Source organism: Equus przewalskii, chromosome 22 (assembly GCF_037783145.1).
Source record: "Equus przewalskii isolate Varuska chromosome 22, EquPr2, whole genome shotgun sequence".
Lineage (NCBI taxonomy): Eukaryota > Metazoa > Chordata > Mammalia > Perissodactyla > Equidae > Equus > Equus przewalskii.
In genome coordinates this window covers 16693909-16712538 of record NC_091852.1, presented here as the reverse complement: position 1 = coordinate 16712538, position 18630 = coordinate 16693909, and the positions used below count along the sequence as shown (strand labels likewise).

The following is an 18630-nucleotide window of genomic DNA, read 5'->3' as shown; positions in this document are numbered from 1 at the left end:
TCACGTTGGAACCTTAGAACTTCCCTTTGGACCCCTGTGGAAATACCCTGCTGGGGCTCCGTGCTCTGTTACTTATAAGCATGTATCACAACCCATCCAAATTCCCTTTAATTAATAGTAGTCAAGTACCATTTGACATATGCAAGGTCAGCCAGTCTTATGGCCTCTCAAAGTCACAATTTACAAAGCACCATATTTTCGATCCTTTTAGTGAGTACCTAGTGATGGGTCTTACGGATCAGGAGGAAAATACATTTTATTAAAATATTAAGACATTGAGAGACTGTCTGATATGTATGCTTTGAATCAGATTGGCAGAAATGGTGTTATTTGAAACAGTGGCATTAGAAAAGTGAATTTAAGTCAGTAAGAAGAGTGTGTCTTTGTTGGCAAGATACTTGGAGACACAGGAATGACGAAGGAATGATAAAGACGAAGAGACACTACAGCTTTGATATTCTTGTAAGGGACAGAAAGGGAGGAACTGAGGTGGATTCTGGACGGAGCTTGAGATGATATCAGATGGTGAGATCATATGGGTAAAGACTTGAGTTGTGAATAAAGGGAAATGCATTTAGTTTTCCAGTTTCAGGGCATCTTGTACATTGCATATGGACAGATGGTGAGTCAACTTTGCCTCCCCTTTTCTGCTGGTCATCAGAGATGTGGGAGCTGGAGGAAGCCCTAGAAGGGGTAGGAGAGGAGAGTGAACATCTTTTAGGTATTAAGCAGGTACATACATCAAATTTTATGTTCATAACACTACTTTGAGATGAAGATCAGTAATCTTTTTATCGTTGAGGTAATTGGGACTCAGAGAGGTTAGTTTACCAAAGACAGCACAGATAATTAGAGGAGGCACTAAAATTCAAACTAAAGTGTGATTGACTTTATTGTCAAATTGTTTGTTTCATTCTAACATATCCTCCCAAGCCTATTCCTCTGCCCTGCCCACTTCGACCACATCTCGTCCTTGAGAAGAGACTGTCTCAAGGAGACGGTCACAGACATTCTGAATGTTAACAAACAGCAGTTCAGTTTCTTATTTTACCAGCATCAGCAGTTCTTTTAAGTAATGATCTCCCAAAGTAAGAGCATCTCCTCTCAGACGTATCTCAGTTCTCCTAAGGGCCTTCATCTCTTATTGTGCTGGCCACATTTAGGAGAGATATTTTTGTGATTCACCTATGGAATAACGTATCTTTTCTTTTAGGATTATTTCAGTAGTTCAAATGCATCTTTATTTTCAAGGAGCCCTAATGGAGGGGTGAATCATTTTAGGTTTCCTAAGAAGTAGACACCAAAGCAGTATTAGATGCAGGAGAAATTTGGGGGGAAATACCTATAAACAAGAAAGAGGAGAATGGTGGGGAGGTAGGGAGAGTCTTCAGATGGCAAAGCAGATCTGACACCTGTGAAAGGAGACAGGGAAGAAATATTGCTGTAGGAAGAGTCTCAGACTGCAGTACAGTTCTGAAGAACGTCTTGGCCAGGCTAATGATCACTCCAAGCAAGGATGTCCTTTGGAGGAGTTCCATATCACTCAGGAATAACCTGGCTCTAGTATTCCTTACCATGCTCAGTCATTGGCTGGGGCCACCTGGAGGGATGGGTCTCAGGATGAACACATTAGAATCCATTTTGGTCTCTCCAAAGTGGTGGCAGTTGAAGGTTGTCTTTGAATGAGCAGCCCACCTGTATGTCTGCTATGGCGGTCTCTTGGCTCTGAAAATGTGGCTTGGCTTCTTTACCTTAGATCAGAACTGTTGCTGTTGCTGTTGCTGTTGTTGTTGTTATTTAGTTTCGACAAACTTCAAATACATTAGCATGACCTCTTTGCCACAGCCATTGTCTCAGCCTAGCCCAGGGCTGGCTCAGCTGAAACTGAACTCCTGGATTATAAATAATCCCTTGATAAGGACAAAAGTATGACCCCAAGCCAGACTGCTAAATTCCTTGGGGACAAATCTAGGCTGGTAGATTCCCAAGTCCACGCAGAGATAAGATGCTGCCCTGAAATGGAGATCATAAGATTGGAAGGGATGAAGATCTTCTCATCTGTCTAGTAGTAAGACTCGTTTGAAGACTTCACTGAGCAGAGGCGGATGTTGCTCATGCATGGGGCCCGGCATTGGCAGTATCTAAGGGCTGTCCATCCTTGTCTTCTATATTTGCTTCCCTTCCTCAATGTCCAGTGCAGGTCCCTCTGGTTCAATAGGCTCATGAGATTTGATGAAGAGAAGAAACATCTCATATTTGTTCTTGGTCATAGGTTCTTTCTTTTGCTTCATAGGCTTCTTAACCCGGACTTCTGTATGACTCAGCAATAGCTTGTGATAGGAGAGATCCCAGGGTCTGCGTTTAGCTTTCTTGGTATCTTTTTGTTCTCCTAAACATGGAGAACCAGTTCCCTTGGCTCTGCAGTCCTATCAGGGCTTTCTTTGCTTCAGCAACAACTTCCAGTTTTCAGCACCTCCCTCTAGCTGCACCTGGCCAAACCAAAGATGAGCTTTCTTTTTGCAAAAGTTTGGGATGCCTGTGCCCCTGATGCCATACTTACAACATGAAAACAGCATCCTTTCTTTCGATGGGATCATGGAAATTAATCTTCTGTTCATGAATTCAGTGAGCATTCATTGAGCATTTGTTAGGAGCCAGGTAGTGCGTCAGGCATTAAGCAAAGGTGAGCAAAATCCAACAAGGTCTCTGCCCTCAGGAACTTAAAGTCTAGTAGAGCAATCAAATAATCATGAAAACAAATGTAATTGCAACTGTGTCAAGTGCTTAAAGGAAAGGTAAACAGCATTAAGAGAATGTACAGCAGAGAACCTAGCCTGGTTTATGGACTAAGGGAGGTAGATAATAGGAGAACGTTTTCTGAGAAAGTAACATTTGAATTGGGCTCTCAAGAGTCAGTACAGCTCCCAATTTGAGAGAAGGAGGAAGCATTCTAGGTAATGAGAACAGCAAGTGCAAAGGCCCTGTGGTGAGAGAGAGTTGCCTTATTCAAGGGACCGAATGATGGCTTGCAAAGCTAAAGCTCAGAATGTAAAGGAGCATCAGGGTCAGACGGCATTGGAGAGATAGAAGGGCATCAAACCATGTGGGACCTTCTAGAATCTAGGCCATGATAATTATTTTTTTTTGTCAGAGCAATCAAAAGTAATTTAAGTGGGTGGCGGGTGGGTAGTGGCATTATTAGACTTGGATTTTGAAAAAGTCAACAGGTTGGAGAAGGGCAAGATGAACGTGAGATCAAGGAAGAGCCTATCAATATGTCCAGGTGAGAGAGTAAGATTGTTTGGGAGCACTCGATTTGCCTAGTAGAAATTTGCTGATATCTAAATCTTGGCTGCCAACCTAATAGATTAAAGCTGAGCCATTGAGTTAGATTAGAACCTCGGAACCTGTGAAATTCTAATCTATAATACAAACAAATAGCACCAAATTATGAGTCTAACACATCTGCTATGACAAATAGATTGTTTAAATTTACAAACATTTGAAAGCAATTCAGTAAAAACTCTATCTTATGTTCCATATCATATATCTCCAATAGGTATTATTTGCTTAAAAATTGTACTTTAAATTAATTACATTCATTAATCTTAAATATTAGAAATAAAATGTATGCTGCTCATATGGAATTGAAAATTTCTGAACTCAATTCATTTTTTCCAAGTAGTTTCAACATTTTTTCCACTTTTTTTGTATTTTTATTTATTCAAAAACTCCTTTTTAAATAGATAATGCTAAAGTATTTCACATGGATTTCTATATCCTTCCCCAGGTTTGGGAATTTCTCTGCTATTATTTCTTTGAACAAGTTTTCTGCTCCATTTTCCTCTCTTCTCCCTCTTGAATACCTATAAGTCCTAAGTTGCATTTCCCAACTGAGTCAGATATTTCTTGGAGACTTTCTTCCTGTCTTTTTAGTCTTAGTTCTCTCTCCTCCTCTATCTGGAGCATTTCAATATGTCTACCCTCGATTATGCTGGTTTGCTCCTCTATGATGTCTGCTTGAGTGTTCAGGGAATCCATCTTTTGTTTTATCTCATCAATTGTGTCTTTCATCTCCAATGTTTATGATTGATTCTTCTTTATAGTTTCAGTCTCTTTTGTGAAGCAGCTCTTGAACTTGTTGAATTATTTCTCTACGTTCTCTTTTAACACACTGAGTTTTCGATGATAGCTATTTTGGAATCTCTGTCATTTAGATTACATATTTCTGTGTCTTCAGGACTGATTTCTGGGTATTTGTCATTTTTCTCTCTGATCTAGAGATTTAATATAATTTTTGATACTGCTAGAGGGATTGGCTTTGTTCTTTCACATCCTGGTATTATTTGATTGCAGTTATCACCTATCACCACTGGGTCAGGTCAAGAACCACATATTCTGAGCCCTTTGTGTCCCGCTGGGGTCCCTGGTACTAGAGTTGGTGCTGGCTGTGTGGGGGGATGGGCACATTCTTCTGCATACTCTCAAAGGCTTACTTGCTCTGATCTCACTATTTGCTTTCCTGGGGTGTTGGCTTGATGAGGTCACCCCCTGCAATAGATTTCATCCCAGTAGAGGGCTGCCCCCTAGGCTGTGAGGGACCTCAGAGATCTTTCATGTTCCCACGAATGGGCATCCTCTTTCCCATTCCTTCCCTCTTGGAGGCCATGTGCAGTCCCAGATGACAGACTTTTGGGGAAGAAGCTAAGTTTTCTCTTATCCCTTCCACCTCCTCCAAGGGGGGCTCTGGCCTCTCCACCCTCTGAAGTATGGCTGTGTGGGTCTCTCAGACATCTTTTGTGTTGTGTGGATGTCCTCTGTTGGAGTATGAATGTCCTTTTTGTGGTGTTGTGGAGGGGAGAGATAGCCAGGAGAACTCACTCCGCCATAATGCTGATGTCACTCTCCAGGGGGAAATATTTTAATGGACTGAGTTCAAAAAAATTTTAAGTTTTTTGTACTGTGGGTCACCCAAGTGGAGTCAGATGTGTAACAGGCATTGGGCAGAGGATCTAGAATTCCCACCCTTGTGGACGTGGACTATGGCACCAAAGGCAAATGGTGGTCCTCTTTACAGAAGCCAGCACAATTAAAAAGGCAGTGTGGCCAAATGACAAGAACTCAGTCATGGGATTTAGACAGACCTGGGTTTGAATCCTGCCACGTGCTCCCTGTGAGATATTAGACAATTCTTCTAAGCCTCTTATTGGGTGTAAAATAGTAGTATTAATACCTATCCAGCAGGCTGGTATAAAAAATAAATGAGATTGTGTGTGAAAAGGGTTAGCACAATGCCTGGCACATGATAGATGTTTAATAAATGTTTCTTTCTTAAATGGCTACTTAGGGTAGTTAGCTCATGAAAAATGCCCATTACTCGGAGGGACAAGAAAACAGGCAGAGGGAGCTCTGCCACTGAGAGCATGGTATCCACAAGCTATAAAGGGGAATGGGATACCAGCTGGCTAGGAAGGGGGCAGAGGGAGAAGGGCACTGATTCATGGATGGGCACCGAAAGGAATTTTCTCCTTCATAGCTTTTGGAGGGTCAAAGTTCACTGCCTCTGGTCCTATAGACAGGTAGAAGTTTATTCCCTCTACAGAAAATTAGAAGGTTTGCTAAGGCTTAGCTTACCTTCTTCTTTGTAATCTACATACTTGCTCACTAAGAGCCATATGGCATCAGTTCTAAAACTCTAGATCTAGGTTGTAGCAAAAGAAAAGGAAACTCAGAGTGAGCAAAGCATTAGGCGGAAGCTTGGCGAGTCTGGCTGGAGAGAAGGAGGGCAGCCATGGGCTGGATCTCAGCGTATATCCCGCAAGTGCCAGGCTGGCTGCTATTCTTGTGAAGTTAGGCGAGGTTTGTTTTGGGTATTGTTAGCCTTCTCATGTCTTGCTTCTCTCCTGTGTCCCACTCTATCAGATATGAAGTGATGTCATTCCCTACCTTTCATCCACACTTGAAACTTTCTTTAACACTAAGGTATAAATGACTGATAACAGCTTAGAGAAAAGTAGAAATATACCCCGACTAATGTGGTACCACTTCTCTTTCACATACCTTCAGAAATTATGTCTTCTTTTCCCACCAGTTTTGACTTAAAGATTTTTTTTTTTCAAAATAATGGTCTTATAGTTACTATAAACTAAAAAGAGTTGCTAAGGACAATGAAACTCATTTATCATCCTGGGGATAGAATGTTGTCTTTCATAGTGAGTATTTATATTCATGGGAAACACAAAGGGATGGAGTTCTAATATAATTTCAAGTGGCAAACAGTTATGGAGGGGATATTTTGCATGCAGAACTTTTTTAGGGGGCCTCCTACTCCATTTATGTATAGCATTTGGCAAGCAGCAAGTCCTCAATAAACGTTAGTTAGATAAATAAATGCATGAGTTGATTCCTAGCAACCACAGCATCAAAACCTTCTCTTTCTTGTGGAAATGTGTCAGTGACTATGGACCAGACCAGCTGCAGCATTCGAACAGAAATTAGAGTCTTAATGGATGATGCGCAAGCATGGAACCCAGAGTGGAAAGGGAATTTTCTGTGCTCGTTTGAGACTTGGCTCTGACTGTGGTTTCTCTGTCACAGATTTTGGGATGGGAGAGAGCTCCGTAAGGGAAAGCCTTACATGCTGATGAGGAAAGCGAATAGAACCATGGCTGGGCTAGGAGTCATTGCTTTTTAGTCACTTCCAGATGTCTGCCGAGAAGTTTCAAGGGAAGGAGAAAGATGTGTGGGGTGTGATGGGCCCACTGGGTGGAAGGGGAGGAGTGTTCCTCTTTTAAGCCTTTCAACTAGTGTTTAAAGCCGCCCTTCAGTGTGCTAAGATGGATTGGATAAAGCTTTTTAAACTTGTGCTCTTCAATAGTACCTTTTTCATTTGCTTGCTTGACTGCATATGTAGTAATAGGCAAACTGAAGAACGCTTTGTGAAATAGTCAGGATTTCCAAAAAAAGGACCTTTACCCCTTTTGGTTATGATCTAATATTTATGAAGTGCCAGCCATTGAACATGTATTGAATGGTGCATACACCAGACGAGCTAGCTGCTCCAGTAGCTACTGTGCCTAACAAGCTCACCAGATGCTTGTTATGTGTCTACGTTCTCCTTTCATGTTATTTTGAAGATGTCTTAATCCCAATAGTGTCATTATGAATTAGAAAAAAATGTCAGGTTGTAATGTTTATGTATGTGGAGATGAGGCACTTTGAAATCTTTTCAAAAGGGATGTCCAGGTCCTTTCCAAGAGGTCCTGGCACCGCCATGGACCAATCCAGGAATATAGGTCAAAAGAGCCTGCTGGGTTGATGGGCTTTCTCGTTTCTTTGTTTTACTGGAAAGGTATGGAACTAGCATGACACAAGGCCTGGTAGGCAAAGAACACATGAGAGAAGCAGTATAGCACAGCGGTTAAGTATGTGAATTTGAACTAGACAGACCTAGTTCAAGTTCAGATTCTGTCACTTACTAGCTATGTAAATGTGGACAAATTAGCTAACCTCTCGAAAGCTCAGTTTCTTCACCTGTAAAATAGGTATAGGATTAGTCGCTATGAGTCTTTTTTGGGTGGGGCAGTCATGGTAAATAACACCCCCTACCTTGTACAGCCAGGTTGTGAGCTCACTAGAAATAAGACAAAGGGTTAGACAGATGGAGGTCAATGTGTCACTTTTACTACTGTTAAAGTTGATATTAAAGAATATGGCATCTCTTTCTGGGCAAGTGGGCTTCACAGACAGATCTTTCTACCCAGCAACCCTGGACCAGGACAGGACTTCCCCTGCGGGGACAGAGCACAGCGTGTGCCCTCTCCGGAGGAGGGAGAAAGGTCACCCACATCATCTCCATTTCTTCATTCATGCTCTACTGTCAGATTAGTTTCTCCACCGTGGAGCTGGCATGAGGCAGTGGAGAGAGGCTGCGAGGGTTACATTGGAAGGAAACATCGAGCAGAGGAAAACGACTGCCCCTAACAGTAGCAACTTCATAGGGTTCTGGTTGAGGATTCTGTGAGATGGAGTAAGGTATTCAGTAAATGCTAAGTGGTCAACAAAATTTACTGATTGATATTATTACTGCAACTGTTATCACCAAGTGTCACGATAGTGGCAAGGAAATGAGGTAAGGGTCGGTTGTAGGGAAAAATAGAGGAATTTGGAAAATGCTATGTGTTGTATTCACGGGAAAAAAGAAACAGTTCAGGGTTTCTTTAAACCAGAGAAGAGGCCAAGTACCTATACTCACCAGATTCTGTTATTGCTGCCCTGGGACAGGAGGACCAGTCTGAAGGTTCAGGACAGGGTAGAAGGAGATGGATTAAAATAGCTGAGAGAAAGCAGAGACCTTAAATAGACGAATGTGAAACGAGATGATGTCATGGAACCTGGTGCTGGGGAATCTTGCTAACGATGATTCTCCTGGGATGATTTCTGTGTCTTGGGCAGTTGGCCAATCCATGTCTATTTGGCTTCCTATCTTGGACATGAGATAGTCCACTTGCTTCCCTTTTTTAAGGTTTCTACTAGTTATTTAGCTTTAAGTTTTCTTTTGGGTTGAGACTTATCATTTCTCGGGTTGAAAAATGCAGATACAGGCAGGTGTGGTGACGGGAAGCACTTTGGTTTTTACCTACATGCCTCTCATCCTATCCTGACCCTATGGAAGCCCAGGAGCTCTTCTGAGATTTTCTGCGGAATTTTTTCCTGCTAATTCTTAGAGTATTAAACCATAAATTGGCTGCCAATTTTGAAAGCAATAGTTTTTCCAGATCTCCAGTGCCCCCTAATTTGAGCTAGGTATGATCTTTATTTAAGGCAATTTTCTAAATTACTTCTCTAACTCTTCCTCTGGAAATTAGCATCCTGGGCATTTCCTACTCCTCCTCCTCCATCCTTCCTTCCCTACTTCTTCAGTGGTGGGCTTCAAAGTCCCTGGCTTGGTATCAATGATGTTAAATGCAGCCAGTTGGATATTCTTTTTTTTTTGCAGGAAGCCTTAGTTTTTTGTCTTTTTTTTTAAAGATTGGCCCTGAGTTTACATCTGTTGCCAATCTGTTTTTTTTTCCTTCTTCTCCCCAAAGCCCCCAGCACGTAGTTGTATATTCTAGTTGTGCTATGTGGGACACCATCTCAGCACGGCTTGATGAGCGGTGCTAGGTCCGTGCCCAGCATCCAAACTGGCAAAACCCTGGGCCACAGAAGCAGAGCGCACGAACTTAACCACTTGGCCACAGGGCCGGCCCCCAGTTGGATTTTCTAAAATTCAAGTGTGACTCACATGATCTCAAGAGGAAGCCCCCACGTTGGCAAGTTATCTTCTTACTTCACGAAACTTAGTGGTTTTAAGTTATTGACAGAGAGATGAAGTCAGAGAGAAGCTGGGAAAGTGGATATATAGCAATAGGAAGTAATGCCTCAACGCCAAGAGCAAAAAACACAGTGAATTTGAGAAGCAGAGAAAGATGGAGAATATTGCAAGGGAGGCTGCATCAGAATGTGCCAATGTTCTGTGTGTAAAGAGGGCTTCCTCAGGTGGCTTTGGGAAATGCTGGTTCCAAAGCTGGCAGATAATTTTTCTGAAAGAGCTTATTATGGGAGAATGCTATAATAGTCTTAATGAATAGGAGGTTGTGCAGATTGGTTCCAGGGTCATCTCACCTGCTCCTCGTCTTTGCAAAGTGTGAGCTGAGACAAGGCTGCTGTGGTTTAAGGAGAACCAATCTCACTGCGGCTCAGGTGACTGGAAGCCAAAACCTGCCATAGCACTTTGAGGAAGCGCATCTCAGACCCTCCCCCTAATGTTAAGCAAGCTCTTAAAATTGTAAATCTAAAGACACCATTAGTTGTGTTTTGATGTTTAAAGCAATTGGCATTTCACAATGAAATGGCTCCACAGCTGAGCAAGCCTGTATTTGGTTATAAATTTGGTCTTTTTAGAAGTCCCTGAATTTAGAGTAAACCGAGAGGCTGCCAATCAATGGGGCAGCTGATACATTCACTCTATGAAGCAACACAATAGGGCTCATGTCAGAGCCATCTCCCAAGTTTGAAAATCAATGTCATTTTGTTATTCTTTTGAAGAGTTGGTTATTTTTCTGGGTTGCTCTTCACAGCATCTGCTAAGTGGCTTTGTTGTTGGATTTTAGGGCTTGGCTCAGTATTCCATCCTCTTTTATGGCTATTACGACAATAAACGAACGATCGGATGGATGAATTTCAGGCTGCCGCTCTCCTATTTTCTGGTGGGGATTATGTGCATTGGATACAGCTTTCTGGTTGTCCTGAAAGCGTAAGTTTCATTTGTCTCTTGGGAAGCAAGTGATGATTTCTGGAATCAAATGAGGAAATTGAGAGTTGGATATAAATTCTTTCTGTTTTATGTCTGGAGGATGCAGAGTCTGTGAGAGAGAAAATGTACTTTTAATATTGACACTAATGTTAGACTATGACATCCCCAAAGAAATGGGTTGAACATGCCTATGCTGTGTCTAAGCATATTTTAAAACGTGCCCTTTTGTACTTCAAGGTGTGCAGGAATTTGGCACACAAGACAGGGAAACAGCTGCCGACCCCTCTTTTTGTGCTGAGGGTTCGCCACTTGCAGAATGAGCTCAATAGGCAGAATTGGTTGTTCTCTGTTCATTTAAAAACAAAAAACAAAACCAGAATAGTCACTCATCCAAGAAATTTCAGCTGTATAAGACAGCAAAACCGAATGGCCACCAGCAAGACCATCATGATCAACTGTATAATCATGGTTCATCCTGGAAAAGAATTGATGAAAGCATGGAGAAGAATCTCATTGGGGAACTGATGGAGCTACAGCTCATTTCTTCCCCCTACTTGAAATAGATTTGCAATACCCCACTTGATGACACTGCAAGAACCTAGCACAGTCATTCGGGGCTATGAATAATCCATCCTTTAGCTAATTTTCTGAACTAGTTTAGGAGAAGCATTGAAACATCTCAATTAATGTCCTCACCCTTTTATTTGACTATGAACAAGTTTAATTGGCCTTGTGCCTCACTGCCGGGAAGGCTTTCTGGCTGAGGGTCCAAGAGGGATAAAGCCAACATGGTTGGAGTTGAGGTCACATGATAGCCCTAACAGCAAGGCAGTCACATATGGCTATGGCTATGCAGTTGTACATTAACAGATTTGCATATTTATTATGACAATTTTCTGGCAGATGAATTTAAAGTATCTAGAGCAGTACTGTGCAAAGAAATACAAGACAAGCCACATATATAATTTAAAATTTTCTAGTAGCGGTATTAAAAAAATACATGGGTAAAATTAATTTTAATAATATATTTTATTTAACTCTATATATCAAAAGTATTGTTTCAACATACAATCAAAAGTTATTATTGAGATATTTTCTGTAGTTTTTGGTTACTAAGTCTTTAGAATCTTGTGCATATTTTACACTAGTCACATTTCAAGTGCTCAGTAACTACAAGCTGCTGGTGGCAACCATATTGGATAGTATAGCTCTAGAGGCAGCTGTTTCAAATTAGCTCACAGATGCCGATTAGGATAGCTACAGGGCATCAACTCCACATTTTCCCTTTCAAAGTCATCCATGTTATGCCAACCAAACCAGCTTGACTTTGGTCCCTCCCTCCCTCTGGCATGGACCTTTCGTTCCTTGTTACCTGATTGGCAAGTGGGTTTAAGCTCCTTGGCTTGTATAGCAAGACAATTCCAAAGATACATGACTCCCACCTTACTTCTAGACTTGGGGGCAAGCCTTAGTAGAAAAAGAATTGATGAGATATAAATGATTGTAGAAAATCATTTATCGTCTCTTCCCCTTCCCTGCCCTAGTCAAATATATTCTTGGAATAAACATGAGTGGCTTAATGGGATATAATACTCAAATCAGGTAGAAGGGAAGCAGAGTTTTAAAATCAAACAGGCTACTGACGGACTGTGCCATCTTGCCCATACTGATTGTCTCAGCATCCTCATCCACAAAATGGGGGCAAATATTCATTTTTAATTACCTTGTAGGGAAATTGGAAGATAAAATGAGATAGAAACCCAAGAAAGTACTTTGAGATTTTGATATGGGATGACTAACTTTGTAGACCCATTACTCTCCTGGTTTTGGCACTGACAGTCCTGTGTTCTGGAAACCCACTCAGTCCCTGGCAAACCAAGATGGTTGGTCAGCCCTAGTTTTAGACTGGCTCTTCTTCCCTTCCTTCTTTCTTTCCTTCCTTCCTTTCTCTTCCTTCTCTCCAGGGCAGTATACATTATTAACCACATCAGAAGCTTAGAGATCTTCATTTAAATAGTTATATAAGTATTAAAAGCAAATTAATACAGTTTAATGTAAAGTTATATAACATGGAGACCATCAGCTCCTTCGTATGTTGTCCTCATCAGTTTGAAGTTTTGTATCCCAAAGTAAAGGTAGTTTGGTTTCAAGACCCAATTGTTCCTATTAAAAGCAGTTCTCTAAGCTAAAACTTCTGGCATATTTCACAGCAGCAAACTACTGGGAACAGCTGAATCATTTAGGGCAGGCATGACTTATGAGAAACTTCTTGCTGTTTATTTCATCCCAATAGGTTTTTCTAAGACTTTGCCCTGCTGCAGAGTTCTTTGGGATTAGATATACTTCTTTTTCTGTTTATGAGTCTGGCCATAATAATACTCATAGAATAGGCTAACAAGAATATCACTGAATACCTAAATAATGTGTCATGGATAAGCCTCAAATGACGTTAAAAATTTTGTCCATATAGACTATCCTATATATATTATAAACCTATATATACCATTGACCAACCTCAATACATGCATATAAATATTTTTAAATTCAGCAAAATTGGAATATATTCTTCCACATTTCTCTATCTATGACAATAATCATAATTTATATTTGAAATAATAATAATATTTGGATCTAACACGCATCCATTTAAATTACATTATCTTTAATCCTTAAACATTACAAAGTAGGTATTTGTTTCACTACCTTACAAATAATGAAAGAAATGTTAGACATACTAAATGACCTGTCCAGAGTCATTTGACTGTAGGACCTATTTGAACCTGGATTTTTCTAGTTCAAAAGGCACTTTCTACCCAGATTACCTTGTGAGCTCTTTGTGTATTGTGCTTCTCCTTACACAGGCTAATTTGTTCCTTCCATCAATCATCTATACTGGTTGAACAGGCATTACTTATCCCTATTGTGTAGATGGAGAAATTAAGGCTCAGCAGAGTTTGGTGATTTGACTAAGCTCAAATATCCAGTAAATTGCAGAAATGAGCTTGGAACATTATCCTCTAATTTCATCACTTTTCCCCTAATCTCTGATGATGATACATCTATCACGATGAGGACAAGGGCCTGCCTCTCTTTTAACCTGGGTGGCTTTTTAAATTCTATATTAAAATTGTTCCTTGTCTGTTGCCAAATTCCTTTGGAATTACATAGCCTTAATATGACTCTTGTGATCAAAAATCTTGTAAAAAGAACAAACAAACTCATCAAAACTATGTCTTTGTCTTACATGTTAAAATCATGGCCAACCTCAAACAATATTTCTAAATAAATGAAAATTTATTTTCTCCTTTTTACCTTGATTTCTAGTGTCTTTGTCCACTTTCTTTTCACTTCTTTTATACCTACTTACCCACCCAGCTATTACTTTCCTGATTCCATATCTAAAAGTCTTTTATGTCTCTTGACATCCTTGCACAGGATCTTAGCCTCAAAATTGTTTCTCCTTCCTGCTCCCAATTCAACTTTTCTTTGTTGTAGGAATCTCTCTTAGCTAGCTGTCTCAGAGAAAAGCAATCAGAACCCCTCATAGGCTCCAGTCTTATATCTTACTTCTCAGAGATATTTTCACTGGAGGGTAACAATGTTGAAGTCTCTAATGATGGATTTCAGACCTTCCGGCAGGCCGTGGAAGGGTAACTGGGGCTGGCCAACAGGGTGGGAAGTCCTGGCAGCTCCCACAAAGCGTATGATTGTCTACTCTTCCTCTCACTATCATTGACCTTGTTTCAAAGTGTCAGGATTTTCTGCTTTAAGCAGAAAAGTGGTGAGGTATGAGAAACTTGAAGTCACCGTGTTCCATTTCATATTATTGCTTAATGAACTACATCTAAGATTATGAATTGCGACATGAAAAGTTCTTCTTTTGTAAGCATGGACTTGGGATAGTAGTGGTCCAGGATGAATGGCTACCATTTATGAAGCGAGATGATATTGTTGAAACCTATCATGATGACAAGGACTGAACTGAACATCAGCAGCATGACGAGCATATGATATGTATTGTACCGTATGACAGCTTTTCATGCTATATGTATTTATTTGGTGAAACTCTTTCAAGTGCTAAATTTACTTCCAGACTCACAATTTGTGTATTTATTCATTCATTTAATAACTATTTATTGAGCATTTACTATGGGCAATCTGGAGGTCTATCTAGCCTCTGAGGCTAATGGTGAACAGAATAGAGTCCCTGCCCTCATGGTGCTCAGTTGATGAAACAGACTATATAAACTAAGGAACAACCAATGGTTGTGGCCAATACGTTATGAATTTATATTTTTCTGTTATTCTTTACAGTCAAATATTTGCTGCAGTTTCTTCTTTCTCAAGAATGTAACACATGCTGTTTAGTATAGTCCTTTCTATAACTTTCTTTTCCTTGTGTAGTGGTCTTATTCTACAAGATTCTAGAGAGTTGCTTTCTACCTTCCTTTCATTTAGCAGAGGCTACCTTATAGTGACCCCTGTTGGTTTAGAATTTATGGAGGCATTTGTTTGATTTATTAAAAACCTCCGCAGGTACCCATAAAATGACCAAACGACCCCAATGCATAAATGGATACGTAAACTTGTGGTCGAGGGCAAGAAGTTCAGTGGAAAACCTGAGACCAAGGCAGAAAAGCAACAATTGCTTCCCACAACCTCCCAGCAAAGCAAATGATATGTTGAGCTTGCTTCTTATAGACATAATATTTCAGAACTACAGCCTCCTTGACAAAGGAAGAATTTTCATAAGTATCTACATTTTTTTCCTCTATAGACAAGGGACAGAGCTGTCCATGGAACATTCTACAGCTCTTAGGACCATCTCTCAGCAAAAATGTATTGTGAGCAGTTTGCCTTCAATATCCTTCCTTGCTTCTCTCAGTATTCCACTTCCTTTCTTTATGATTCCCACGTGCTGGACGTTCCCAGTTTGCTTTTCCAGCTAGAGCTCCCTCCTCTGGGAGGCTGTCTGCAGCTAAAGAATCTTGCCAGTGATAAAGCGCCATTCAAAACTTATCTGTCAAGTGGCCATTTTTACTTGAGGTCCTGCCCTCTGCTCGGTGACAGTGCAAAAATGGATGATGGCATCTTAATCAAACACATAATTTTCTCCCTGGGTTAAATCATCAGAAATGTTTGATTTCAACCTTTTGACCCAAAAAAAGGCACTTAAATGGTTTAACATGTCTTATGGTGTCCTAGCTTAGGCACCAGAGTGAAGTCAGAAAACCTAAGCCCCTGACCTACTTCTGTGTTTGCCTGCTGGATAATGTCCAGCAAATCACTTCATAATTTTTTTTTTGAGGAAGATTAGCCCTGAGCTAACTACTCCCATTCCTCCTCTTTTTGCTGAGAAAGCCTGGCCCTGAGCTAACATCCATGCCCATCTTTCTCTACTTTATATGAGGGATGGCTGCCACAGCATGGCTTGCGAAGCGGTGTCATGTCCGCACCCAGGATGCGAACTGGCAAATCCCGGGCCGCCGAGAAGCGGAACGTGTGCACTTAACTGCTGCACCACCTGGCTGGCCCGTCGCTTCATAATTTTAACCCTCAGATTCCCCATCTGTAAAAAGACAATAATATTAACTGCCTCTACCTCTTGCTAAGTTTTGGAGGACAAATATGATAATACACATAAACACCATTCGCAAAGGGCAATGTGGTAGCCTGATGTAAGGAATAATTATTTTGGTTATTATTTATAGCATTTTACCCCACTTAAAATATATATACACCTCTATAAGGAGTGGGACCAACAGTGGGGGAATTTAGATGACCTCAGAGTTTCCTGCCAACATATGATGTCAGCTTTATGTCATTACACTCCTTTCTTTTTCAGTTTCATATTGCTATATAATGTTAAAAGCCAAAACCTTATGGGACCATTTGCAATATGTATCATATGAAATTTTAATTTTGCTATTTATAGTGATAAGGGAAAATAAAAGAAGTGGAGTAAGTGCAATATAGATCTCTAACCTCTGACATAAACCTGTAAGTAAATTCATTTTAAACTCTCCAAGCAAAAAAATATATTTAAAAAAACCCACTGAGGAGAATATTTGTAACCACTTGGTATTAACATTGTATAAAAATCTTGAGTGTTGATCAAGAGTTGTAGAGTATGGAGAAATTTCAGGCATTCAGTGTAATCATTCTTTGGAGGGGATTCTAGAAGGAATTGAAATCTTTACAGGACTTTCCTGACGTGGGTTAGTCCATCCTTAGGCTTTAGGGGGTCTGGAAACCAATTAAAGTTGTGTAGAACAGTTCAAGAGTCCATACATAGTTTCTTTCCTGGGGAGGGATCCAGTGATTTCCACCAGATTCTTGAAGAGATCCTTATTACACAAAAGGTTAAGAACCAACTGTGTGACATTAAGGAAACAGTTTAGGAAGACAACAAATATGTATTTTTATATAACTTAATTGTTAAAATCATAAGTAGTTAGGGGCTGGCCCCATGATCGCGTGGTTAAGTTTGTACACTCTGCTTCGGTGGCCCAGGGTTTCGCCAGTTCGGATCCTGGGCGCAGACATGGCACTACTCATCAGGCCATGCTGAGGTGGCATCCCACATGCCACAACTAGAAGGACCCACAACTAAAATATACAACTATGTACTGGGGGGTCTGGGGAGAAAAAAAAGCAGAAAAAAAAAAAGAAGAAGAAGATTTGCAACAGTTGTTAGCTCAGATGCCAAACTTTAAAAGAAAAAAAATAAATAAATAGTTAGTAGTCTTTCAATCTTGAAGGCCTGGAAAATGAACCATTTAAAAAATATTTTTAAAAAACTTTTATTTTCTGCTTATTAGAACAAGCTTGTTTGAAAATATATGTCTTTTAGATATTGCTTCCCCATTTTATCTTTAATTATGAGGTTTTGAAACTCCCTACCCTCCCCCTTTCCTTTTGTATTCCGGCTGCTGGGTTAAACTCCCTGTTTTTATAGGATGACCAAAAATATTGGTGACGATGGGGGTGGTGACGACAACGCTTTCAACTTCAGCTGGAAGGTGTTCACCAGCTGGGACTACCTGATTGGCAATCCTGAAACAGCAGACAACAAATTCAATTCTATCACCATGAACTTTAAGGTAAAGACTCCAACTTCAAGAGCCTTTTCCTTGTATTTCTAAGAGTAAAATTGGAGCCATTCCATATGTTCTAACTAGCGACATAGCTTGACAATGAAAAGAATGATTAACTTATCATTTCTGCCTACAAGGAACTGGGCAGCGTTTTGACTATGACTGGAAAATATCAGATGACCCATGAGAGCACTATTTCTTCTCTAAATTTGGTAATAAAGCAGTGCCATTGGCTTGAAACAGGAGACCATTAGTAATCAGAATCAGATATTTTAAATAATAGAACCACGTTCACAATTACTTACAGGAATAAGTTAGCTCATTGTTTACAGTGACTCTAACATATTATTTTGTAGCTTTCTTTTTAAACTGTATTGGAAGAGAATTTAGAAGGAAGACTATCCTAGTATTAGATCAATCAGAGTTTGTTTGTCATAATTCTTCCTTCTTTCTCTCACTTGCTCTCACTTGCAGGCAATATTCAGCTGATTTGTGGAATCCCAGATTTAGTTTACTTTTTCATTCCTCACATACTGATGTTTGCAAAAATAATTCCTGAGTCCATGATACTTTTTGTAACTGAGATATTCCTTTCTTTTCTGTTTTGCTTGGGTACAGGAAGCTATAATAGAAGAAAGGGCGGCCCAAGTAGAAGAAAATGTCCACTTGATCAGATTCCTGAGGTTTCTTGCTAACTTCTTCGTGTTTCTGACGCTCGGCGGGAGTGGATACCTCATCTTTTGGGCTGTGAAGCGATCCCAGGAATTTGCGCAGCAAGATCCTGACACCCTTGGGTGGTGGGAAAAAAATGAAGTTCGTCTCTGCTTGCTTTTTATGTGCTTAGAACTTGACATCTGAGATTTTGTGGGTTAAGCTTCTGTGGTGGGACTTCAAACAAGGCCACTCTTTACCTATCCCCTCCATCTTGCCCTGAAAGTTAACCAAGCTTGTTACACATTTTCCACTCTTTTCCAGCCTTGTTTCCAAATCTGTCTACTGTCTGTTTTGCGTTGTGTGACATTGTGGAGAGTTAGAGTTGAAGGAGACTTTAGAACACATGTATTCCAACCAGTACATTTTACAGCTGGGGAGAAGAAATCTCAGGAGATCAGGTGATGGGTGTGTAGTAGCAGAACCATGGGGAAGAAAGTAAGAGTTAAAACCTAGAAACCTTGATTTCAAGCCCAACATTCTTTCCATGACCCTATAGTTGCTGTCTCCATAGATCCTGCTTCT

General features: G+C 40.4%; 1 protein-coding gene across 1 annotated transcript in view; it reads left to right on the top strand.

Moving 5' to 3' along the window:
• TMC1 (transmembrane channel like 1) overlaps window positions 1-18630 on the top strand; it is a 113763-nt gene that overhangs the window by 54698 nt on the left and 40435 nt on the right. Inside the window, exons 9-11 of the mRNA XM_070589680.1 lie at window positions 10155-10297; window positions 17256-17400; window positions 18013-18207. Of these exons, the coding sequence (XP_070445781.1) occupies window positions 10155-10297; window positions 17256-17400; window positions 18013-18207 (483 nt within the window). The remainder of the gene's footprint in view (window positions 1-10154; window positions 10298-17255; window positions 17401-18012; window positions 18208-18630) is intronic.